Source organism: Cottoperca gobio, chromosome 17 (genome assembly GCF_900634415.1).
Source record: "Cottoperca gobio chromosome 17, fCotGob3.1, whole genome shotgun sequence".
NCBI classification, from domain to species: Eukaryota; Metazoa; Chordata; class Actinopteri; order Perciformes; family Bovichtidae; genus Cottoperca; species Cottoperca gobio.
Window position 1 is genome coordinate 3,621,524 of NC_041371.1, and position 27,649 is coordinate 3,649,172.

At 43.3% G+C, this 27,649-nt stretch overlaps 1 protein-coding gene across 1 annotated transcript in view; it reads left to right on the forward strand.

The window, feature by feature from the left end:
- The first annotated feature begins 5,038 nt into the window (after positions 1–5,038).
- The window catches only part of LOC115022526 (contactin-associated protein-like 4), a 74,991-nt gene continuing 52,380 nt past the window's right edge, over positions 5,039–27,649 (forward strand). Inside the window, 2 exon segments of the mRNA XM_029453537.1 lie at positions 5,039–5,172; positions 22,163–22,273. Of these exon segments, the coding sequence (XP_029309397.1) occupies positions 5,088–5,172; positions 22,163–22,273 (196 nt within the window). The 5' untranslated portion in view covers positions 5,039–5,087.

Sequence of the window (27,649 nt, forward strand, 5' to 3'; positions counted from 1 at the left end):
GAAGTAGAGAAGAATGAATTTAGTTCTGACTCTTTGGTGTTAACAGAATGATTTAATTTCCACCACCGTTCAGCTTCTGCAAGTTTACCTCAAGAGCACAAGAGCTAAACTACAAAGCGCTTCAAATCACAGACTGTCCTGAAGCAGTGAGTGTCATCTGTTCTCTGAAGAACTCTACAGAGTGAAGCGAGAATAAATGAGCTCTGAGAATATAACAACATATTACTGGTAAAGAAATATATCTGAGATTCTTTTAATAATTAAAAACAGATCAAAGTGTGACAGCAGCTGACAACATGACTCTGAGACACTGAAGCCCAGCGGGGGACTGTCAAAGCGCTGCTTTGCCAAAATAAAATCTGTTACATTATTAAATCAATTAACTATAAATAAAACTGAAACAAGAGTGTTTGAAGATTCAGAAACACACTTGTACAACATCCAAAAAAATGCATTAAAGTGGAAGCAGAATGTTTTTAAAGCGCAATGAAAGTTTGATATGTAGAATTATCATTTGTTTTAATGAATGATCATGAACACACACACACACACACACACACACACACACACACACACACACACACACACACACACACACACACACCCTTTATTGACTCTTTATTCAGTTTGTGCTCTTGCATATCTCAAATAATGCAGGAAGTGTTTTGTGTCACTCCACTGGGAGCTTTAACATGTCACTGCTGTTATGTTTGGCAACATGTTGTTAGTATCACACTGTACCTGCTGCATGTAAGGACATACACGCCTGTGTGTCTTCATCAGCACTGTGTGATACAACAGATACAACGTGTGAAGGAATCACGCTCAAAGCATTACAAGATAACCAGCAAACAAACAGGACTCCACTTCCCCTTCAGCATAAAGTGATGTAAAGGTTTGTTATTATGTATTGTATGTAGCCGGGTGCATAGCTGTGCACCTACACACACAGTGAGGGCAAGTTCACAGCTAATGGAACGGAGGGTTGCTTAAAGAGCAGTTCAGGCTGTCAGCCCTCTGTATCTGCAGCCTGGTGGGAGGCCGATGCCTGCCTGCTGCACTGAGGGAACTATCTCAACATAACAGAACGTCTTCAAACCTCACCTGCAGCGCTGCAACTTCACAACAGGACCTCCACATGAATTAACAGGGGAGTGAGGAGCAACCCTCACTTTCTAAAATGCGTGCAGACTTCTCTCTGAACCTCGTTGATTTCTTCACCTCTGTTCTGGCTTCCAGCAGCTTGATCTCTGAAACTCTGAGTGTCTTTTCTGTTTCAGCAAACTGTCCGCCGGCTGGTCGGGCAGCAGGCGCGCAAACCGCCTGCAGCTGCTGCTGTGAATATAAAACAGAGTCGGAGAACATCGATCACCAGCCCGCTCCATCTGCTGTTCAATGTAAATACAAGTGTGGACAAGAAAAGAGACATTTTGAGCCTTTTACTCCATTATCTCCCAATAACTGCATATAGAGCTCGCTGTGGCTCTACGATGCATATTGATTTTACTGCTTTCAGTCAAATCTTTTAGACGTATCTTGCTCTTGAAACGAGTATTAGCTAAAAACATAATAATTAAACTGCTAATGGAGAAAAAAAGTAAGGATTTGCTGTAAAAGTATGATAAATAAGATCAGACAGGACACCACAAAGCTTCTGTTTTAATAGACTCAAAACCTGAATCTATGTTTTCTCAAACATTCGTTTGTATGAATATTCACCTCTCATTATCAATGTTCCCAGATTCACTGTTACAGACTGTAGCGATGAATGTGTTGGACAGGAGGATTCACAATCATGCATCGTCCAGATGAGACTCTTGCATTACCGTCCATTCAACATGTTTATTCAGCTGTGAGGAGTCAATGGCTGAATAAGTGTTGAGTCCTTTATTCATTTAGTGAGGTTCATTTGGCAAAGTGAGAGTGAAGTCGACTCTGGAGGCTCTAAGTACAGAACAGAAACACCTGAAAAGTCTAATTAGTTTCCTCTTCTAAGAGAACTGCAGATGGTTTATCTAGAACTAAATCCAGAGACAGGTGAGAAAACATCTGCGAGCCAACAAGATGTGACATACCAACATCTGTATATGTGACCAGTGTCCTCTGGAGAAAGATGCTGGTTTTAAATCATCGATTGAAATATATTCAACATCTACAGGATGTATTGGCTCAACGTTCATGATCGACGGTGTATCGGTGATCCATGAACGACTCTTTTGCTATCATGCTAACCTACTACACTAAGATGGTAACCACAGTAAACGTTATGCTCCATACCCAATAAGTAGGTCTGGACTGCGTGTATAATATATATCACTGTTCTAGTCTACTCAAAGTATACATCATCATACACTGATGGAAGAGGCTGCCATGCGAGGTGCTCATTAGGAGCAGTTAGGGGTTCGGTGTCTTGCTCAAGGACACTTGGACTCTCTCTGGAGGAGCAAGGATCTAACCATGAATCTTCTGATTACTGGAGGACCTCTCTCCCTCCTGAGACATGCCACTCCGTACTGGACGTGTGCCGGTCAGGATGCTCCAGGACCCTGAAACTGAACAACGTGAGTTCATCATCTCTCGTCATATTTTGCCACTTAGACAGAAGCCCCTAGCGGCAGCCTTAGACGTAGTATTTTGAAGCAGAAGGTGGTCCAGCTACTACTTACTGAAACTACTTTGTTAGGGTTAGAAAAAAGGTCATGGAGTGCCTTGTGCGTGGGTATCAAGACGCCGACGGCCACTGTCCAGGCGTCTGTATTTGACAGCCTGGAAGTGAGACCAGGCTGAAGTGAAGCAACTCTTTCCACTGTGACAGATCCAAATGTCCTCCATCAAACAAGATCTATATGCAAGTAATTCAAAGTACCAGTTAGAATAAAACTACATGTCTTCCAGAGAGGCATCAGCTAATACTACTCAGGGATCATATGACCACAATTCACAGGGTACAGAATTGCAGAGAGACACGCTGATCAGATGCTTGAACCACCTCAACAGGCTCTTTTCATTCTTCTGAATATCCAAGCTCTGTAAAGAACATTTATTTTGATTGCTTGTATCTGTGATCTGATCTTTGCTGTCACTTCTAGAAGCTAATGACCTTAACCGGTACTTTGTAAACCAGAGTTTCCCCCTCAGGTAGCTCTGCTCCCGCTGGACCTCAAAGGTCCTGCAGGACCACAAGTCACTAATGCACCTTTTTCCTACAGAGCATCACAGCCTCACTCTTCGGGGATGCAAAGCGACATTTTGTTATTGAGAGAAATGTGTTAAAGCACAGTTCACTAGGTGAAGAGCTGAAACACGTTTCTCTTTGAAATGAAACAAATTGCTTTCCCCACATTCCCCACTGTGGCCCAGTTTCGCTCACGACTGCCAAGAGATTTCATCAAACCTTTGAGACGCGGCAACAAGTTCTGTTCGTCTAGCAAAACAGAGAAGGCTTCATTCTGCTTTTTCTCAGGAGGTAAAGCTGAAGATGGTGAGAGGATTGTTCCAACAATGACATTGTGTCGTCACTACCGTGAAGCATTTTAACTTGAGAGCTTTTCAGGAAGAAAGTGGGAAGTTTTGAGCTTCGCACAACTAACCATTAAATAGCCTGTTGCGTCTCTCAGGTTTGTACAGTTTTTAAATCTCTCTCCCGTCTGGTTTGAACATCAAACATGCTTTTTCTGTCTGCAGGCCACCGAGCGCTGTGACGCTCATGTGTGTGTTAGTGCACGGTGTGATCCCTTGTTTCTCGCAGACTCTGGCTGCAGTGTTATCTGATTCCCCCGCTGCGTTTGCTCTCAGTAGGTTTTCATTATCAGATTCCCCTGCCGACTCTCTCTGCACGTCTTCCCCCCTCGGCTCTTTCTCTTAACGAACAAGTCCTGCTGAATGCTACAAAGAGCTCTTCTCCCATGTGGGTTCACAGTTACCCCCCTCGTGCACGGACAGGGGTGTGCATCTAAGCTAACACAGAGATGTTTTATTCAGGTTTTCACGGTCAGGTGCGTGAGCTGCATGAAAAATGGGTAATGTTTTGAATGCCATTTTTTCTGGCTGTCACTAGTGGCAGCCTGGTATTTCTTTTAATGCTGCACTGCACCTCTCATTTATTCTGAAATCCTTTTTGAATTAGTTAGGAAAACAAAAATGTAAGACATGTTTTCCCCGTATAAGAACATTTTCTATAGGATGCGAGGCACAGTGGTGTTTCTTCCATAGAGTATATAAGCTTTCTCATGCAGGGAAAAGTTAAAGTTTGAATTGTTACAACAATGAGGTAAACCTTGGCTGCAGAAAGTGTTAACAAGTGGTTACAAAGGTTACAAAGTTTTCATGGCAAATAGAAGTTTCACAATTTTCTAATTTTTTTTGCTGTTTCAAGCCGTCAGACTTTGGATGGCACTTTGTTCCAGACTGAAACACCTCCACAAATGTTGGATGGATTGCCATGAAACTTTGTTTTGGTCCATGTTTTTGGTATCATCTTGTGCCAGCAGCTTCTACCAGATGGATGTATGGGACATATGGTGTGGCAGAATGGGAAGCACACAAAAACTTTATTTTATTACATCTTTGTGGTGTGAGTGTCCCCCCCACTGCAGCCTTGTCAGTTTAAAATCCTAAATGAGCTACTTGTGTTGTGTTGTGTTGTGACTGAGGGCAGACTGAACACTACAGTGACTTACTATCGCCTCTGGAGGTACAAGTGGTATTACAGGACGGGTCTGGGCTTGCTGCATTTTGTTGATATGCCTGGTATCACTATCATGATATGGTGGTGCATTGTACCTTTAAAGATAGCTTAATGTTTACTGCATCAGTGTCATGATGTCATGTAGCTGTGTGTTTTTACTTCTTTATGACAATGTGCACTTGGAGCGCGTGTATGTGTGTGTGCGCACTCTCTCTCTCTCTCTCTCTCTCTCTCTCTCTCTCTCTCTCTCTCTCTCTCTCTCTCTCTCCCCCCCCCCCTCCCCTCTGTCTTCCTCCAGTCGGGTTTGGGGAGATCTCTTTTGGAGCTGGAGAAGAGAGTTTGGCTGTCTCTCTCCTCCAGCAGCCGCCGAGGCTTCTCTGCAGCCTCCCGCCGCTTCATCATGGATCTGTGGACTAAAAGAGTCGCTGGGATTATCGCTCAGGTCGTCCTGCTTCTCTGCAGCTCGTACGGGACAACCGGAGAAGGTGAGCAGGCTGTGCGCTTCTTTACTCCCCCCGGAGGAGACGGAGTGAGTCCGGGCAGCGCAGACCCGGAGGGGAGGCTTTATACCTCTGTCATCTCCTGGAGAAATGCAAGGCTTCTGTTTTCTAGATATAGTGATATTTCAACAGTTTAATGTTAATTCGGAGAAAGTATGGGAATTTGTTTCTCAAGGTTTTGCGCGCCTCGGTTACGCAGCAGCGCTCGCTTGTAACGGAGAAATAAGGAGAGTTTAAGTGATTTGATGTGCTCTCCAGGCTCCTCTAAGGATTTTGGTATCCAAATCCCTCTTACTCACTCTTTTTGTCGCATTTTAATTAGCTGTTTATTTACTCCCAGGTTAGAATGATCATGTGCTCTTAATGGGAGGTTGCGTAAACCAAGGATGTTGTTTCTCTGGACAGAAATGCTAGAAGGTGCGTTCTATATCAGAGCCAAAAATAAACATTTCATTTGTCACCCAAACATGTCAGAAGCCAGTTCACCCAGCGTGTGGTGTGCGTAAAACAACACTGTCGCTTTCTGGTTAATTTGCTGCTCAGCGCAGCATGATGGGAAACCTGGGACTGAGCCACGTTTGTGCTCACACACTCCAGAGAGCAGCCAGAGTGAGTAGGTGCGCGTGAGAGTAAAATGTAGTAGCCTGTGCAGGTGGTTGGAGAGCTGAGCACGAGACTGAGAGGTTGCTGGTTTGATTATCTGACCTCTGCGGAGGAGAAGCTGCCTGTGTTTAGTTACTTCATGTGTTCGATCCTGCACACAGGCAGTTTGTCTCTGCTGTGAATGTGCAGGCTCTGAGCCAGCTCGTCCTCTAAGTGACAGACTGTCGCTCACATAGCATCAAGCAACATCATCAGCTGATCATTGAGGTCCGCTGCAGCTTAATGGACCAGCAGTCAGCTGAAGGACAGATGTAAGGAGGAGTATGGAGAAGGCAATTAGAACAGATCTGTAGCTTTCATCTCCATCCCCAACATATCTGCGTTCTCCGTCTCTTTTCCTCCTGCTGTTTCTCTCCTTCAGTTGCTTCTCTGTGTCTGATCTGCTGCTATGTGTCCGTCCTCTCCTCCTCGCTTCTCTTTTCTTTCTGTGTTCTCTTCCTGCTGTTTTCTATCAGCTTCTTTCCTCCTTTCTCCTCTCAACAAATTCCCCTCTCTTCATTGCATCCTGTCTTCCTCACCTTCTCTTTCTGTTTCTCTTTCCATGCCTGCTGCCTCTTCCTGTCTCACCTCCACCTGGATCTCTGCCCTCCTGCTGAATCAGAGAGCTGCTGCTGTGTCGCTGGCTCTTTCCTCCCTAAGTCTTCCTCTTTACCTTCCCCCTTGGCTACATCTCCTCAGTTATCTCTCCTCCTGCTCTTTTTTCTTTCTTCATGTTTCTGTCATCACCTCCTTCTGCGCGGCTGTTACGAGTTGGACTTTACTCATAAGGGGATTTCAAGATTTATGTGTTCTTCCTAAATGTTCTCCCTGTCACGGTGTAAAAGCCTCTGAAACAGCATCTCGACCACAATGGGGCAGTAAAACGCTCCACTGAGGCTCAGACTGATGACATTGTTTCAGGGTTTGCAGCTCTTCAAAGCAGGTTTTCCCACCACACATATTCACTGATTTCATTTAGTTTTACAGTTTGTTATCCTGCAGTTTGGGTCATAGAGAAACTTCCATAAATCAGAGGCGGATAACAATGACTGATCACTGTTTAATATTTAATTAAAGCCTGATATTATCTTGGTTTTCTATTGCTCCTGCTTCAGTTGCAATCAGTGGCTCTTTCTATGTTCCCTTCTCTCTTTCTCTGTCTCTCTCTTTCTTTCACTACCCAGTCTGTGTCTCTGTTTATCTTGCCCGGCCTGACCCAGCAGCACACTCATCATGCACGGACCATAAACCACAGCAGCATAATAAGTTAGAACTGCGGAGGTGGAGGGATCCCAGCCTCAGGTTTCAGATTGAGCTTCACATGTCTCCCCCCCCCCCCCCCCCCCCCCCCCCTGCAGACAGCTCACTGTTTATTATGGAGATGGTAGTAAATGACACCAAAGTGCAAATACATATTTTAACCGCCACAGATGGCGCTCCAATGACTTATTAGCCGGAGGAGTGAAGCGCCGGGGTTTATGTGATGAGATTCAAGGAAGTCAGCGTGTGAAACCGATACCCGCAGGACATTAAAGTCACTGTGCGTTTAATCGCCTTCTGATGTTATCAGCATGATAGAGTCACTGTGTGTTTTGAGAAATGGCTTCTTGCATGAAGATAGTGGAATGGAGGCAGGTCGGCCCAGTGTTTGGAGAGACCATAATGTAACTGAAAGGTGTGATTCATGTGACAGAGAGGAGCCTTTGTCTGAGGTTAGTTCAGGTGATGGTGTTAAAGAAGGGATGTTTGTGTCCAGTGGTACGCCTTCCAAACAAAACACTAGAAGGTCGGGAGTTCAATACCAGGCTGCCACCATTGTACCCCTGAGCAAGGTCCCAGTGTTCCTTGTCAGTTTGTCACTTAAGAGTCACCCTTGCAGATGCTTCCGCGTGCTTCCTCGTGCTTCCTTGTGCTTCCTCGTGCTTCCTCGTGCTCCCGGTTTGTCTTTAAACTTTTTTTTTTTTTACTTTTTGCCTTATTTTGTAATTTCGTAAGCTTTTTGGAATAAAGCCCTCTTTTTGTTAATCTCCTCGTCTGCCATCTTGCATTTGAGTCCTCACCTTTTCCCCACCGTGACAACCACCAATCACGACGATCGATCGATTAATCAAACAACCAAAGCAGCCCCTAGTAGTCATTGAACGTAACCTGAGAATGAATGTGAAACATCTAAAAGGAAGATTTTGTTGCAAAAAGAAACACAAAGTCAGATGTATTGAAATATTTTGGCTACAGAAAGAATCATAAACCAAAAACAGGAACTTTGTCGTCATCTGGGGAAAATTCCTGTATTTATTCATCTCACAATAAATTCAAAGAACAGTTGAAGCTGATGGGATGACATGAATATCCAAAACAAAAGTCTTCTGCTTTATTCTCACAGAGCGGAGAGACACGTGTACAGACTGCAGTCTTTACTGACACCCTGCTGTGTCTCTAATTGTGCCCTCAGAAAGTTTCCATCTTCTATTTTGTTGTTTCTCAAAGCTTCATTTGAGGAGATGCATTCCTACATTAATTGGTGGATCCTTTAATAATCTTTGCTGTCTTGTGAGGCTGTGGTTTCCTCCGCTGCCTTCAGCAATCCTCCCGGTTCGTACTCTAGTTCTGCTTCTCGATGACGCCACAACAAAACAGCTTGGTTATATAATTCTACACTCTTATTGTTAAATGTACCGTGTAACAGTACAGGACGGCTCATATGCAAAGTTTAACTCACAATCAAACAGAAAAACAAATATACTGCGGAGGTGAAGTCGTAATGAAAAACACAAAGATTATCCAGAAGTGGATTTGAGTACAAAATTAAAGAATTAGACAATCTTTGATTTGCAAAGTCCAAATCATCCAGCAGTTATTATCAGAGGAAGTTTTCTAATTTGCTTGTTTTGTTCTTGTCTTTTATTATGTTTACTTCACTTAGTCATTTCCTGTGTTCCAGGATGTTTCCTGGTTATCCCCAGAGACAGAATCTGACTCTTCGTTTGACTTGTTCTTGTTTTATAGCTGCAATATGTTGTCAATTTAGTTGTAATTGCGGGAACAATGCCGTGATTTGACCGTGCAAATGGTTTTATATGTATTTTAGGAAATCTGTAAGTGTGTAAACATCGAGTTGTAGAAGGATGTCGTTGCTTCAGTGTTGAACAAGCTACAAGGCAAACTCGTCTCTGTGCAGGTTGCTCTCCCCACTGTGGCTTGAAATTAATTGGATTGGCCCTGGGTGTTTTATGCAAACATGAGGTTAAAGTGTATGTAAGCACATTAATATGAAGATTTAGCGGCCTGGAGTGAAAGAGACACATCTGACCTGCTGTTAAACACAGTAACGCTGCTCTGCGGAGGAGAAGACTCTCCCTCCCTCTGCAGCACGTCCTCAGGCTGAGGCTGAAAATTAAAAAGTCTAAAATGCTTAAGTGCAGTACAGTGGTCAGAAATCAGAGGATCTAATGCACATTAAAGCTCCTCTGTGTGTATTTACAGGAAGATTAGAGGAAGATTAAAGCGATTAAAAGAAGATGAGCTAACTAGGCTGTTTGGAAAGGGGATTAAAGAAATATGAGATGAAACTTTACTGACAGCAAATTCAGTTACAATAAAAATACATGGACAAAAAAAATGTGTAAAGTAACAGAAGTATACTGTGCAATTAAAAGATATACTTGCAAATATTGTAGATAGCCTAAAACATTAAATATGTGTATATTAGTACTTATGAAGACACATTATATAACCTCAACATGCCTGTTTAAATAAGGGTTAAAAGAATTGCACATGGTAAACTGGCACAAGGGATGTGAGATGGATCACTGGTATGAAGGTGAGGGATGCATGACATGTGCATTGTTCACTTTTACAACTTTTTATCAACAACTTTGTACTTTTACTCCATTTTATTCTGTTTAGTTATCGTGTACTCGCCACTTTACTTTCTTCTTCTTTTGCTGTAACAAGGTAAATGTCCCCGTTGTGGGACTAATGCAGGATTTCTGATTGTGGTTCTGGTTCAAACACACGCATGACAGATTCAGAACATCCGGCATGTTCTCATATTTCACAAAGAGGGATCGGACCAACAGAGTGGACGGATGGACAGACGAAGGGAAAGTGTGATGGACAGAAGACATGACATAGACACTTAGTTTTAAGAGACAACAGTTGGATTAAAGAAGTTACTCCCTCAAAGTAAATTAACAGCTTTGGACAAAAGAGAAAAAGAACCAACTGCTCGCTCAAACATATATTTTGTCCTTCAGCTGCTTATCCCTCAGAGCCCATTGATCCTCATTCACTCAATAATCCTCCATGAATTCTCCCCGCATGTTATTTGTTTCAGTGCTTTACCAGCGCCTGGGGCAAGGTCTGGCTGAAGCTGCTCATCAGAGGGAGATGAGGCCAGAACACGTCCTAAGAGGTTACCATGTTTGTGTTTCTTCCTTCTCAATAATTCAGCATCTGCGGCGACGCAATTGGACAGTTTACATTATTGAGAGAAGCGATAGGACAGTTTTATTCCTGCAGATAGGATTAGTACCTGCAGTAATATTAACAAAGCAGTTAAGGATGTACATTTCCAGTAGCCTCACAACAAGGATCCTTATAAAGAAGGCAGGACATCCCCTCTTTTTCCATATGGTACCTAAGAAGGCTTCTTATCTCCCTGAACTTCATCTTCAGATCATGTTCTGGGCAAAGTTAAGAGCAAAACAGATTCACGTTACAATCAATACATGGACCAGATAACGCTCCTATCACTTATTCATATAATGCTATCTTCTCCAGCAGGCTCTGGAGTGGCAGAAAGGAAATGTTTTGTGTCTAGTAAGTAATTAATCACTCACCATCCACACATGGAGGACAGATGGTTGCTCGGAGCTTCCCAGCCGTCATACTCAGGGTCTGTCTTTCCTTCTTTCTCTCTCTCCCAGTCTCCCCTCTGAGCTGATTCAGAGCCAGTGGAGTGAGTGCTAATCATAGCCTGATGGCAGATCATATCAATAACACAAAATGACTTTTAATCCTAGCCTAATGACAGATAACACTCCTACTGTGTGTGTGTGTGTGTGTGTGTGTGTGTGTGTGTGTGTGTGTGTGATGATTTGCATTTTCACCCTCGTTCTGGGGTGTTAAGATGATGGCGGCTCACTGGCTCCTCTGAGTCACAGGATTCCCAGACGTCCTGAAGGAGAGAAGTTTTAAAGCTGTTATTAGCACTCACTTGCATCCTGTCAGTCGCTGAGTTTGAAAAATAGATCTTTGTGAGTGAGATGTTTTGGCTTTCTTCCACAGAGGGCGGCTGTGGCTCAGGAGGTAGAGTGCTCATCCACCGTTTGGAAGTTTGGTGGTTCAATCCCCAGTCCTGCAGTCAGCATTTCTAAGTGAAGAAGTGTGTGTGAAAATGGTTATCAGTACTGACTAGCTGAATATTATTATTATTCCCATTTGTCAGGTTCTCATTGTTTCTGTTGATACATATTCTCCAATTTGTGGCAGTGGCTCAGTCCCCTCTTACTCTCATTGCTCCCCCGGGCGCTGTACATTAGCTGCCCACTGCTCCTAGTACTGGACTCCTGGTACTAGGATGGGTTAAAAGCAGAGAACACGTGTGTGACCATTAAAAATCAGGTCCTCCATCCTCCCATTCAACACAACATTAGTTTTTAACCTTGATCTTGTCAATAGTGTTTCCACTAATCGTCGGGTTATTACCATATTTGCAGATGAAGAGTTATTAAGATGCCTAAGGCTAAATGGAGGGGTGTTATTACTCACGCAGAGAAGGTGATTCGGGCTCTAAAAGGACTTTGTTATTTAATGTGCGGAGGCTCCGGGGGAATATTAGGGGTGCTTGATTAAATTCCTGAGCTCATGAAATATCCCTCATCTGTTCCAGGATTAATCTGGTAAAGAAAACGCTGAGGTGGGTGCAAATGCAGCAGCCTATTTCAGGTCTGGCATCGCCCTGTGTTGAATTAATTTATTGCTTTCCAGTCAGCTTGTTGTTTGCACCGAGAAGAACATAAACCTGCGAATATAAACTATTGAAATTCCAACTAAACCTCCCCTCCATGATTCATGCGAGGGCAGCATCAGGGAGAGCAAAGATGAGGAAAATGGCAAGTAGCAGAGGATACATCTCCTTCATATTTCTTCTTTAGTGTCATTTATGGAAATGTCTGCAGCCATCAATGGGACCTGATGAAGTCAAGGTGACGGAGCGGATGTGGAGCCAGCGGTCATGAATCTGGATTTATTAACCCAGGAACAGGTAGTTAAGTGAGGAGCTGACAGAGGACCGCAGTCCATCCATCTGATATTGGGACCTGCTGGGCTGCTGTGTTTGTTCAAGGCCGTCCCCAGAAGAAGTCTCCCAAAAGACATGAAGCCGTTCATCATGTGAGAATGTCGCCAAGCTCAGACAACAAGTTGTCGCTTCGAATTCTGGATCTGCTTCCTTCTGCTTCCATCACGATACTCCGTCACTCAGGTGTTGAGGGGCAAAGCTTTTTCTATACGGTTGTTTTCACAGTTTCAGGTGTGAGCGTTACTGTTTGTGTGCAGGTCATCCGTCTCCTCTTTTTATTTAAATTAAGAGAGACTTTGGCAAAGGTTATATTTTAGTCTCATCTTTTCCGTCAACAATATTGCTTGTTGTTCGAGTCTAAAGTCAAATTATTACTTTATTGATTAACTATTTAGACGACTACTGTTTTGCTGTCATTTAGTAATCACACCTCATAGCAGCGACACGTGTTCGTCCAAAGAAAGAACTTCTATGTAAAACACATTTGAACATCAGCGATTCAGAAGTTGTGTGGGACCTCCGCTCTACACATCTCATCTCACAGACGTTTGCTGATATGTTGTGCTGGTCAGTTATGTTAAACTTCCACACGTCTCCAGCCACCGCTACACTTGTTGGCATTGGCTCCACATCAAGTGACAGAGAGAGAGACAGGTGGTGTCGCTGAGCTCTGGAGACGCAGACTGCTGCAGGGATTCATATGTCCTCCACACATTAGAATAATAAGTTTCACCTTGAAAATGGGAAAAGTTGCCCTCTTAATTGTGTTACTGAGGAACGCTGCATTATTCAACATTTGTGCCGGGCTAATTGGCTAATATCTGTCTTCAGCATCACCGCATCGACATAAGTTTATACCTCAGAGTCCAGGCTCTAATGTGTCCTCGTTACACAGCTTAATGCTGTCACTGCTGCGTGTGGAGTCAGTGCCGCCTGACCACAGCTCTGCAGACTGCTGCTCTACAGCCACTGCTGATGAGAAGAAGCAGAGCCGGTCAGTTTGTATTAGAAAAGAAGAACAGAGCGGAGTCAGTGGCCATTAAAGAAGGAAGGGTAAGGCTGAATTTCAACTCAACAAGACAGAGCTAAATCAAAGCTAAGCACGTGGAGGTGAAGGGGAGGACGAGGAGGGAGGAGCGCGGGCTGCGGGAGAAATGAGGATGAGGAGAATAGAAGGTGGATAAGGGAAGGAAAGAAGAGGAGGAAGAGGAATATAAAGTATGAGAGGATAACGTTTAGGGGTCAGAGTCTGCAGGCTGTCTGGTAGTAGTATTCCCTCTATGTCTCTCACAACTGCAGTGACATTTCTACTGCCTTTCCTATTTTATCCCTCAATGACTTTGCTGTGTGTGTGTGTGTGTGTGTGTGTGTGTGTGTGTGTGTGTGTGTATGGGCCACCATCTGCTTTCCGGATGCACCGCCTCACATCTTTGAGATTTCATAACGAAGCAGGAGGCGGAGGAGGATGGGAGGACAGCAGGTGTAGTGAGAGAGAAGGGAAGGGGAAGAGAGAATAAAGGTGAGGCTGTTAGGGAGAGTAGAAGAGTCGACGGAGGTGAAGGGAGGAACACAAAGTGTGAAAGAAAGAAGAGATACTATACTGGAGGAATGGAGAGAGTTTTATTCATTGAATTTAACAGTTTCCCTCCGTCTGTTTCCCTGCAGTGGCATTCTCAACTGCCTCTACAATTTCACCCCCTGCTGACTATTGAGTGTGTGTGTGTGTGTGTGTGTGTGTGTGTGTGTGTGTGAGTGTGTGTTTTGCAGAGTTTTGCAGAGCCCTGCAAGTTGTGGGTTTTTGCCAGACTGCACTGGTATTAATATTATTCCAGTGATATTTGAAATGTGAGCAGACATTATTTGCTCATCCCAACTTCTACCTGAGTCGAGGAATCATCAAACCTACGGTTATTGAAAACACCTGTGTGGGTGTTCTTCACACTTTAATGTGTATTTTCCAAACATATTTAAAGTAATATATTCAAGAGCGTTTCGCATGCTGCTTCATCCGATTGGCTGAAGGTTTGTTTGCCATCTTGTGTTTCAGATCAAACACTAATTTGCCCCCCCCTGCAGTAACTGTGAGGCCCCCCTCGTTATATGATTAGATATGCACATAATGACACTAAATCCTCAACAACTATCCTAACAGCATGATGTGTTTTATCCCAGCGTACAAAGCAACAAATAAATGGAATCTCTGTAAAGTGCATTATGAACACAAAGATAAAACGCTTCAAGCGCCTGCAAAAGATTACATTTAAGGCATTCAGGGAACAGATGTATGTAATACTGTTCTGGAGCAATGCCACCTGCAGTCCTCTGCTCTCAAACTACCAGCAGCAGCTTTCTGCCGGGAAGTGGAGAGTCTAGTGTGAAGTATATGGTCTGTCTGTGTGAGACCTGTCATGTGTTGTGTCCTCCTGCGTCTGGATTTTCAGATCGTGAAAGTTTGAATATTCATGCACCAGGAAGCAATAATCTCTTTCTACTAAAGTTTCTATTCACGATCGGATGGATGTGACCAACAAGCTGTGACAGGAGAGTTTCACCACCATATCCTGTATTTCTGACCGCTGCCCTAACTGGGTTCTGTCCTGACTTTTACACCAATTACGCTTCACTGTGAAGGTTCAGCAGTTCAGTGTAAAAGTGCTGCAGACGATTGTCTCTCCAACTTCTGGTGAGGACAGAAGCATTTCCTTTAGTTGGTTAAAGACATCTCAATCGCCGTTTGTGTTTCCAGCCTCACGAGGAGCTGAGCTCTGAGTGTTTGATAGACAGGAGAAGATGGAGAACATCACATTATCTGCAGATATCTTTTAAAGGGCACTTATCTGCTAATGTCTCCTGAGGGAGCACGGCTGCAAAGCAAACCAATAGATGCTGCGACTGCGGCTCCTGTGGTTTAGTGAAGGTGTAAAGAGGCTGCACACACACACACACACACACAGAGAAAGCGAGAGCTCCACTCGTCCATTATCAAACTCATTGTTACTGCAGCACCAGCAGTATAGGTACTGTATGTACGTGTTCTTATCTCTTAGCAGTGCTGGGACGTGATGTGATTACTTATTCTTTTTAGTAACAAATAGTTAAAATGACAATTTCACAAAACACAGTTACGCTCAGTCACTTTGATTCTCAGCGCTCAGTGGACTGCTGACCTGCATCTCTGGCATTTCATCTACAGTGTGACCGACTCGCACACCAATCAGCTTCTTGCGCTAACCTCAGCAAATGCTGCTAACGGCGTGCAGCTAAAGGTTTCACGGCAGAATGCTTGTTAAATCTGTTTTCGCATCAGGCCTACGTGCATCAATCTGCGTGCGGCTGGGTGCATGGGACTGTGGCGGTTCGGCACACGGACCATTACAGCCCTATAAAGTACCGTGATTATTTTCCCAGTGAGAAACATGAAATGAGTAATTGATCACATTTTTCAAGTATCTCGCCCAACAGTGCTCTTTAGTCTCTGGCTGTGTAGTGCAGCAGTCACGGTCTGGCGCACGTCTACCTTCACTCCCTGTGCACTTTGCAGAAATATGTATAATTTTATCTTGTGGTGAAAACATGTTTTGCATCGCTCCACTGTGCCACTATTGTCATGTCTTTTCCTTCCTCCTCCGACACTTTAGAAAGCTGTTATTTTCTCATTTCATTATGAAAATAGGAGATCGCACAACATGGTTACACCATCGCAAAACGTCCAGGAGGAGGTTGCTGGTTTTGATCACTTCATTTGGTCTGGCTCTGTCCAAAGGAAACAAAATCCACACGCGAACACCAAAACAAAACTAACAAACAAGTTTAAAACATTTAAAAAACAACCACAACATCTCAGTTTTACGCAAATTAGACATCATGTGTCGGTCGTTCATTTCACCTCTTCAGATTATATTCAACATGTTTGATATTTACCTGTGGAATTGGGATAAATTAATATGTTTTTAAGAACTGGGAAACAAATGTTGTAAGACTGCTTTGTGTCGTGAATGTGATTATTTTATATTTCAGTGTATGAATTTATTTGCCTTTCCTTCTCAAATCGCAGCATAAATCAGAAAATCTGAGGTTTCAATCGTCGTAAAGTCTGTTCCCAACATCAAAGTAAATAATACAAAGCTAGGACATGATATATGTTGACAGAGTCCTAAAATATGTGAACTCATTCCCCCAGAGTCAGTTTATAAACTGCAATAAAAGCCTTGGTGACGTCTTTGCATTTGCAGTGTGGCTGTAGATTCGGTGCCATATGCTGGTGTGAAGCATGATCAGATTCTCTCGTCCTGCGCTATTAATTATGTGTCAAAGCAATGCTAATTAAACTAGAAGAGGAGAGCTCCTGCCATGTCCTTACCTTCAGGGTATTAGTTAGCACACTACGCTGCTCTGCATTTCAATTAATCAATTAACAAGTCGATCCACAGGCAGCTTGAGAACAGATACTGGCTGCTGGTGAATAATTCAGCAGCTTTAATCAGCTTGTTCTATCTTTCACGGCCGGAATATAAATCTAACATGGTGTGTGAATTACATTTTAGAAAACATGTAAGTGTTATTTTTGGTTGATTGTTCATCTTTACAGCTGAAGTTGTCACAGATTCTTTAATGAGGTCGTTATTTTTGTTTTTCTCAAATCGTTTCAGTCTAGTAACCGTCGTAGTGAGGGCTCAGTCTTTTAGTCACTGTAGGTGTGAACCATTAGCGCTGTACGTCAGTCATTGTTTTTATTCAAGAGACTCATTCGAGCGTTGCATTTTGTTGAGTGGAAACCAAACAGAACACTTTTTAGGGCTCACAAGAGATAAAAACTGCACAATCTTGTGGTGAAATCAATTTATTTAAATGGAATCGCAGGTGCGAAGGAGTAAACTTCGACATGTCGTCTTGACAAGGCTAAGAGCTGGAGTAAACTATTAAAGGTTATTATTTGTGTTGCAGCTCATAGTTTCACAGTAGCCTATATCAACCTGCTCTGTTGCTGTTGCTGTGATGGTTTACAGGCTGTTTTGAGAACAAATATGTATTTTTTAACAAACTGTGAACTTCTTTGTACTAGGCCTGTTAGCCACCGATAAGCTAACGAGCTTATGAACTGACAGTTAGTAAGCTAGCTAGCCCAGAGAGCCTTTTCTCCCCCTCAGTAACTCTTTATTGAACTAATTTAATGAAGACGATGAATTGATTGATGAAATTAATAAAAAAGGAGTCAACAGTACAGTACAGAGAAAACAGAAGAAGCAGAGAAATAGTTTGACTGACTAGTGCTAGCATGTTCACAGCTGGATAGCATGTTAGCAGTTAGCTCACCTGCTACAGCAGTTCACTAATGAGCCATAGAAGTAGTCAGTACGTCACTAAGCTTCAACGTAACATGGGGAACATGCAGATTAATCTTGGTGTGCCACCTTTGGGTGTGACTGCGACATTACTCAGTTATTATTCAGAAGACATTTCCTGTGGGGCTGAAACGATTACTTGATTAGGCTACATAAGTGGAGCGACAGAGAAAAGCAGCAAAATAATGATTAATTTCTCTGTTTTATATTATTGTAAATTAAGTGTCTTTGGGTTTTGGACTGTACATTGGACAAAGTTAATTTGAAGGCTAAATGAGGTAATGACAATAATTGTTAGTTACTGCCCTAATTTCCTGTGTACCAAAAAGACGTTCTGCCAGTCTGTGTGTATTTGTATGGTGACGGGTGAAATTAAATTGGGTGAGCAGATAAAAGACACATTAGAAAAAATAGACAATCCTAATTATGGTGATTTAATAAAATTATTTTATTTGATTAGAATCTTGTTTAGTGCAGCTTGAGCTCAAACGTTAAACTCAACTTGTAAAGACTCCCCATCAAGTCACACAAACACACCATTATTTCTTATAGTCCTTCACTACTTCCTGGCCGGATCTCTTCAGGTCAAACCTGGAGGTAGAAGTTGTGCGGATTAGTAAAATGAACATTGACGTTTTCCGCTGGAGGAAGATTGTTAGTGCTCCTGAGCAAAAACAAGCATCACCGGAGCCTCATTATCCTGCTTACCGCTTCATGCTCTGAATGGCTAAACAAGTGGGCTCGGCTCACACTGAGAAGCACTGAACTCTGGGTTTGTGGGGCTTATAGAGCTCTGAAGTGCGGGACCTTCTGTTCACTGCTGTGTGCCGAGGTGATGGATGGAGCTCATCGGTATTCAGGGTCTCCTGCTTTGTCATATGGGCACTTTGTTATTCAGCGAAACTGTAAAGAAGTGGACAATGCAGGTAAATGAGCTGCGGCCTCCCTCTCTGCCACTCCTGTGCCAAGTATAAGTCCGCCTATCATGTCAGTGGTGATTAATTGTGCTTGACAATGCCAAGGCCTCAGCACTCCAAAGATTAAAAAAATTAATATTGTCAGACTCTTTACTGCCGTCTGATTCCCAGTTTATTCACCCCGAATGATGAAAGTGACACTGTGGATGGATAGATGGGCTGCGGAGAGGTTTGACTCTTTCTCTCCCTCCTCAGGTACCAGAAACGATTCAACATTTCATGGGAGGATATTTTATTATGATGAAAAGCCAAATCCCATCACTCAAATGTCAATTTAATGGTTTCCTGCTCTTGTCGGTGAAATTCTGCTTTACACTTCCTTTATTTATTCACTTGAGGAAGAAGGAAGGCCCATTATCAGGTCAGGTAACGCTGTTATTTTCTACCACAGTAGATATCAAACAGCAGAATCACGTACTGTATCCTGTTACAGGTTAAGAAGTCCTCTTATCGAGAAATACCTCAGTTGCCTCTGTGTCCCAAATCACCTCTTCTCCGACTATTTCTGCTCCTGTAATTGCATCTGAAGTGCTTTTATCCCTGAGCGAAACAGCTCTATTTGACTTGCTTTAATAGGCCTTATAGTTCATAGAAATGTTGTGTTTTTTCTTCTGTAAGTGTATTAAACTTCTTTCTTCTTACATTCAGAAATGTCAACTTTATTTTCTCTGAATGCCTGAAATGTAAATGCCAAGAGAAAAATGTTTTTTTTGTGAGTTTACCCTCGATTGGACGTTGGAAGGACGTACGTTTGTTTTTTAATTGTGCCGAGGGTGAAGGTGCTGTGGGTTAACATTCAGGGAAGCTCTCTGTCCAACACGGCCGGGGTCAGTGTCGAGGTTCAGTGGCTGCAGAGTGCAGCAGGTATTCAACATTTAGCTCAATGTTCCTCTGAGCCGTCTGCGTTTGTGCTCCACTGGTCACAATGTCAGAGACGTCGGCTCTTAAATGCCAGAGCTCAGCCGAGGAAAAGCGGCGCGATGTTTTCCAACTGCTCCGCTCTCTCTCACTCTGTTGAGTGGTACCTCGGCGAGGCTGTGCTCTCACCACACATTATCTCCTCGGGGATTACAGCACTTGGCTTTGGAGAGCCGTCCCTCTCATTTCACCTCTTCAGACGACTGTAATTCACCTACTTTTCACGCTGAGGGCTCCCCCACCACCCACAGCAACACGTGTCAGTCGGGTCAAAGCCTCGGGATGAAGACTATCAGGAGGACCACAGAGGACCACAGAGCTGGAGGCCTTCTGATGGCTGCTGAGGAGCTACAGCGCATTTCAAATAGTGGAATTAAATATGTATGAGGCTGAAAAGCACTCTGTTGCTAATGCTAGAAATATAACTGTGAAGCTCAGTCTGCCTAATATGACTGTACATCAGGATTCTTAATGATAACTGCTGTAACAAAGTTTCCTAAATTGACTTCAGACTCAGTTAATAGCAGATCATTTCACCATCAAAGAGACTCAGAGCTGCAGAGGCCAAGCTGGAGGCTTCGTGATGTTTTCTGCAGCTGGACTGAATATTCATAGACTTTAAAACTTTCCATATGCATATATGAAACCTTTAAAGGCTAAGTAGCATTTTAATCTATAATGCATGATCAACTACGCTGGGACATCTTATAATTAATAGGATTGGGAATTCCATTTAATATTATTGATGTTTAAATTAAAGTTATGTGATGACTACCAGCTAGTGATTAAAGAGAGGAGGTGGGAACATACAAGAGAAACCTTTTCCTGGTGCTTCAGCTTCAGGTGTTATTGTCCTTCCTTAATGATTTGCTAATGAGGTCTGTTTGCAAAGTGGTCGATTTTCCAAATAAAGACACATTGGAGGTTCATACTTATAGTTACTTACAGTAGCAATACCACTGCAGCGCTACCATCACCTTTCACTCCAAACTCAAGATAAATACCAGCACTGTTGTGAAATATGTGTCTCTTTAAATTCAGCGTTATTCCTGTTTTAAACAGTGGAGTCATCAGGCTGGTGGATACGGAGAGGCCGATGAAGACCTTGTGCTGTTGAGATGAAGTACACTAATGTTAACAGAGTAATTGAAGCTAAAGCATTGTTGTTGGAGTTGTGGGCCGGGATCGGACGGCAGCGTGAGTCACAGTAATTGGCTCTTATCTCAGCGGTGGAGAACAACATCCATTAACAGAGAGGCTTCAGACGGCGGCGGCGCTAGTTTGGCTTCAGCTTACAGTTTGGAGCTCCAGAGGAAAGCTGTGAATATTTATTGAGCTGAAACTCTGCGTGTGTTTCTCCTCGTTCCTCAAGACAAACACTCTTTTCTACCGTGTGTCTTTTACTGTCACGTATACGATCCGTGCAGTTTCATCAAAAGGAAGAAAACGCTGCAGTGAAACTTCCCCAGTGCTTCAATCTGAAAGAAAACTCTTGCATTAAATTATAGAAGTCAATTAAAACGAGCTCAATTGACATGAAGGATTTCTTCATGTATAATATATAACGTTTATTATTGCAGCCGATCATAAACCAGCAAAGAGTCAAGAGTCTTCTGACAACACTGATTAGTCTCCATCAGGATCCAGCCTGTAACGAGCCAGTCGGGACGCCATTCATCTTTACAACACGACATGATTACCACATTCATTCATCCACATTATTACACGCTTCATTCATCTAATATGGTGCCATCACATCTGAAAGACCTGTTTCCACCTGGGGAACATAAAACCTGCCTCTCCATGATTAGACTCCGGTCTGCCACTCGTGTGCTCACACTCACACACTCGACAGGAACCAAGCTGCGAAACCCTTTAGCTTTTCATTTAAAGGCATTTTCTTCTTGGTGTATTACACTGTTTTATGAATCATGTTAAAATCACAGCAGATAAATGCTGATTGATGGTAAATTGAAAGCGCCGCCGTATTTCTTTAGTGCTGATTATTCTCACCTCTCAGCATCAGTGATCCCGTCCTTCTGTTTGTAACAACTCTTTGCAGACATGGAGAGTAATAATAATCTCCAGCTGCGTCTGATTTGATCATATCCTCAGCATGTTCTGCTCTCTGAACCACGCCGCTGTGTTTGTAACTCTGGAGAAGAGTTCGGACACTTTTACGATTTTCCCCATTAAAACGTTTGTGCTCGTGTATTAACCTGCTGTTGTGAACTACTGAGAGGCTCCAGCGTGAAGTCAAAGTCCTGTTTACACTTCAGCTCAGGGATAAAACTCCACTTCTCCTTAACTACTGAGAAATGTGAAGCTCCCGCCCCGTGATGCTCCCGCCCCGTGATGCTCCCGCCCCGTGATGCTCCCGCCCCGTGATGCTCCCGCCCCGTGATGCTCCCGCCCCGTGATGCTCCCGCCCCGTGATGCTCCCGCGCCGTTACTTCAGGTGCTTTTCTGAACCTGTTATTGCTGAATCACTCAGGATACTTCAGGTACTTCTGTTCAACCGTCTGCATTATTCTGAACCTCTGGAAGTTGAAGATGAAGAAGAATGAATGCTTGTAATGTTTATACTACAATGCACAACATCTGTGTGATCCTATCATGTGTGCTGCTGATTGCTTTGGAGATGCTATTTATTATCATCAACACCTTTAAAGGTTTTCTTCATTTCCACTTCCCCCGTCAGTTTACTTTGCTACAAAGTTTAAGACATTTAATAAGTGTGAAGCACTGACCTTGTATGCTTTTTTTTCTTCTGCTTTGTGATTGGTTAACAGAGGTGTGTGACAGCGCGTTGGTGTCCAATCTGCCGCCGTCGTCCTTCAGAAGCTCCTCGCAGCTGTCCAGCAGTCACGCTCCGGGCTTCGCCAAACTCAACAGGAGAGACGGTGAGGAAGAGTTTCTTGGGAAGTGACTGAATGAATTATAGACTGGAGTTTGGTGAACATTAGACGACATTGTTACCTTGCATGACAAGACGAAGGTGCCGCTGGTTTAGAGTTTCAAACTGACATATATTTCTCATATCTGGTGATGTGTTATTGGTCAAAATGGCCTTAAGTGGCAAATTACATTTGTTATTATCTATGAATTAAATCCATATTTGACACTAACGCTTCATCAATGCATAGTGTTGTATCTTTCTTCTGACTATGCTGTGTTGAACATTCGACAGTCGAGACAGACAGGAAACCTTTTAGCTTATTGTTTTAAATATATGCACTTTGAAAGATATTTGAAAGATTGCTGTTTTGTGTGTGGAACATCCAGCCCGCCTGGGAATGGCAGGAACTTCTTGCTCCTGCATCAGAGAAGCATGCATGCCAACTAAATGTGGATTAAGGAGGATCTAAACGACCTCTTGGATCGCTTTGTCTGCCTGCGATGCTTTTAACAGCTCTCCTGAGGAGCTGCTCTGCAGGAGGGGAGCTTAGTGCAGGAAAGTTTTGACTGGGTTAACAAAGACTCACCGATGACTAGTTTGAGGGAGGCAGAGGATTAGAATAACAACTAATATCTTTGTTCTAGTTCAGGGGTGTCAAACAATCAGATGTACATCACTGTATGCTACCTTCCAAAATCCAATAAGCCAACTGACAAAGTTAGCAACTAGCTAAAGAGACAGCTGTCTCCTTTAAGACCCAGAACAGAGCGTAAAGCAATGTTAGACCAGATGTGTAAATATGTGTGTTCATCAAATCAATGTATGTGTTAACAGCTGCCCCCAAGTGCCCAAAAACTCAATTAATGCCGCTTCATATTGAACATAGTGAGCCTCTAGTCATGTCATCGTATTGTTTCTAACTTGCAGTTTATAGTAGATTGTTCATGCTTCAGACTTTCTGTGCAAAGATCCTCTAGACATCATCTCATTAATAATGATCATGTCAAATTAGGCAAATGAGGGGATTAGGAGTGGGTGTAATGAACGATCTACTGCTGATGGCATCATAACACGGGATCACCCATCACCTTGATATTACATTTTTCAAATAGTTGTTGGGAGATTAGGAGAGCTGTTTGTGTCACATCTCCTCCCCAGCTGTATTAACGGTGCAAAGCCCACACGGTTCCAGCTGTTTGCCGAGGAAATCGATGAATAAATGAGCGTCTCCGTCTCATTTCCATTACCTGCTGCTGCCGCTAACTCTCTGTCTCCTACGGTCGCTCTCACAGGAGCGGCTTTGCTTTCACTTCATTTAAGCACTAAATGAAGAGATTATCAGAGCTCTGCAATACCACCCACACAATAAATACAGGTATTTCATACATGGGTTGTGTCCTCATAGAGTTTCTATCATTAAAATGTAGTAATTGACTTCACTGCAGAGGCTTGTGTGCAGGGAACGGATCTCTGGGTGACTGACTTTGTTGTTTACCGTTTGTTTTCCCCTCAGAGGAGTTATAAAACGTGCACAATGCAAAATACTCTTTGTTGATGAATTAATTAGATTTGACTAAATTTCTTAATTATCTGCAGCACCAAAGTGTATTTCACAGGTGTGATTGGTGCAGCTGGAGCTAACACACTAACAAAGTCTCACTGATTAAAACAAATGATGGTTGTGTGTTGTAATGTCGTACACCACATGTATAGTACAGTAAGAACTTTGTGTGGAAGGCTAGCGGCTACTGGCAGGGATGCAGAACATATTTGGTAGAAACTTTGGTAATGGTGTTGGTTTGATACGGGAGCCCTACTGTGCAAAAAAGAAAATAAATATTCAACATTGTTAAAGTAGCCAGCAAAATAATTGGCATGCAACAGTCTTCTTTAGCAGAAATCTGTGGGAGACAAGTTTTGTGGAAGACCTTAGCCAGCTCTGATCCGCCCCTCTTAGTGTCACAGTCTGGTTGCATTTTGGTTTCCTGTTTTATTTTGAAATGTTCACTCCCCCTTGTGTCATGTCTAGCTGTACCTGTATGTGTTTTCCCTCTCTTCTTGATTGTTAATGTGTTCCTCCTGTGTCTATTTACCCTGGCCTTGTGTCTTTGTATTTCTCCCCCAGCTGTGTCTTGTTCCCTCGTTTGGTGTCTGTGTGTATATCCCTGTCTGTCCAAGTGTGCCTTGTCGGATCGTCATTCATGTTACCTGCCTGTTACCTGCCTGTTACCTGCCTGTTACCTGCCTGTTACCTGCCTGCCTGTTGCCTGCCTGCCTGTTGCCTGCCTGTTGCCTGCCTGTTACCTGCCTGTTACCTGCCTGTTACCTGCCTGTTGCCTGCCTGCCTGTTGCCTGCCTGCCTGTTGCCTGCCTGCCTGTTGCCTGCCTGTTACCTGCCTGTTACCTGCCTGTTACCTGCCTGTTGCCTGCCTGTTACCTGCCTGTTACCTGCCTGTTACCTGCCTGCCTGTTGCCTGCCTGTTACCTGCCTGCCTGTTGCCTGCCTGTTACCTGCCTGCCTGTTGCCTGCCTGTTACCTGCCTGTTACCTGCCTGTTGCCTGCCTGTTACCTGCCTGTGCCTGCCTGTTACCTGCCTGTTACCTGCCTGTTACCTGCCTGTTACCTGCCTGTTACCTGCCTGTTGCCTGCCTGTTACCTGCTTGCCTGTTACCTGCCTGTTACCTGCCTGTTACCTGCCTGTTGCCTGCCTGTTACCTTGCCTGTTACCTGCCTGTTACCTGCCTGTTACCTGCCTGTTGCCTGCCTGTTGCCTGCCTGTTACCTGCCTGTTGCCTGCCTGTTGCCTGCCTGTTGCCTGCGCTGTGGTTGGTTTGTGTGTTTCAGTTTAATTTGCTACTTTGTGTTTTTGATTCAGCTTTGTTTTAACGGCTCGCTTCTTCTTCTACTCTTCGTCTGCTTTCTGCATTGGGGTCCTCCTCGTGTCCTAAACCGTGACAATTAGTTATTTCCCCTTCTGGCCAGAGATACGAGGGCAACAGGGTAAAAAGCAAAAGGTTTAACATTTCCTTTGTTCCAAGTGCAATAAATGCACTGAACCTGGACTGGACCGGAAGTCTTTGCTGTAACAGTTTGTGATTAATGTCCCAGGTCCTCTTGCATGTTGTGTTCCAAACCTCCCCTTAAGGGACAATACAGATGAACTGAACTGGACTTGCTTGATCTGAAACTCAAACAAAACAGATTTATTGCACTGGGGGAAGAAATCACTGAGAAGTTACTTATTGCATTCATTTGAACACTAATGGACACAAGATCAAAACACCAACAACATGGAGTCCACCACCTTGTCCCTGCATTCATGCACATGATCCCAATGGCCACTCTATCATTTTGATGTTAACTACCAAATCTTTTCACCATGAATCAGAGTCGTGGTTTCCTTCCTCTGGCTCCGGCCTGTGAGTAATTGCAGTCAGTTGACAGTCTTTGTTCAGACCCACAGTCAGCGTGCTCAACAGATTAAAACGTTCTGAGCAGACAAAGCTTCAGCTGAAAAGTCCACACACTCCCTTTGTGAGGCTCTTTGAGGTTTGTGTCTGGCGTTGAGACACACGCATCGTTTATACACCGTTTCTTTGGAAAGGTGATTAGCTGATTGGAGATGAATGTCTTTCACTAGGAACTTGCAGGATTGACTCACTACTTGATGCTCCCCTCAGCTCTGTTTGGATCTGTTTTATTCTTCATTTTGATTTCTTTTATTTCCCCCCAGCGTCTTTTCATTAATTTCTTCGTTCTCTTCTCCATCTGTCTGTCTTCATTGCTTTAAATTGTAATGATTTAAAGTCTTTTCTTTTGTACATATTGTTTTCTGTTGTAATGAGTTTAATCTCCTCCGCAGTCACATTTCCATCTGTAAGATCTAATTGAGCCCACTTTTCCTGCCACATGTTACTGTTATAACGTGATGTTTTTCTTTTTGTCGGAGCAACGCTGTCGATAATCAGAGATGCCGCTACAATTATGCCGGAATATAGACTTTAAAAGCAATTATTGTGCCACAGCAATGTCACAGAGTTAGATTTAAAAAAGGAATTAAACTTTAATTGGAATCTGTTCAGGTTGTCCGTATGGATTGCCAACTAATCAAGTATTGATTTACATGTGTGAGTTCAGCTTGTACTTAATTGTAAAGTTCCAATGTGAGACTTGAAACTGAAAATGGAAATGTGTTGTACATTGCCTGCAGGAGACACGTTATGTTTCCCAGCTTCCTGCTGCATCGGGCCCATTAGGCTCTCTCTGTCCGTCTGACATTTTATCAGGCTGCTGAAATTACCATCCAGTCGTGTATTCTCATGCAAATTATGAGCTTTCACTCCAGGCCTGTATATAAAGCAGTCTGCCTGCTACCTGTCTCTCTTCTATTCCTTTCAGCTACCCGTCTCCCTGTTCTCTTCACTATCTGTCTCACAGTCACGCCTCACCTCCTCCTCTGCCTGTCCAGCCTTTTTCCATTCCTTCATTTTACTCTCTCTCTTTGTATGTTCCTGTGTGTCCTCTGTACCTGTCAGGTGGAATATCGGTGCATTATTAATGATTCAGCAGTCCTTTCTTTACTTTATCTATCCATCTGTTCCTTATAGTGAAGCTACTGTCCAGAGCGGACTCACGTCACGCTTCGTTTCCCTTCAACAGTGAAGCAGAAGGAGAGCTGTGCAGGCCGTCGGGCTCTTATCCTCACCTGCTACATACCCGCACTGCTCTAATAACAAGAGGGAGACAAATTGAGTTGGTTTCAGGTGTCAGAGCCCTTACAGGTGAAGTGGATTACTGAAGGATGAGGGAAGAATAGAGCCGTAAACCCACCTCTAATAGGTTGAATACATTAAAAGTACATCCTGCTGGAGGCCTATATCATACTTCATATTTATTTATGTATAGTAACGATGCACCTTTTAGGAGTAAACATACATTTAGAGGTAGGCCGGACTATTTTTCTTTCAGCCTAGGAAGTGTTTTGTAGTTTAGTGTGATATTTCACACAACACCAGCTGGATTTGTTGCACATTTTCATGCCGTATTTATCTATACACCCCAAAATAAATCATGTTTACATTCTTTCATTCACTGATACACGATTGCAGAAAAGTTAACCAAAAACTATTTCTTGAATTTACAGGATAGGAGAAGATTACTGGGCCTTTAGCATTATGTTATGCTATCAACAATCATCACAGCTATCAGGAACTCGTGTGGGAGAATATCTCTGTAGCTGCAGTCAACTGGACCTGAAATTACATTTTTAAAGAGATGCATAGCAGCCTCTGGGAAGTCTGCAGCTGTCACAGTTCAAGATACAGACAATAGGGAATAGGATCCAAAATGCAGATACACTGAGCAGCTTGAATTAAAGGG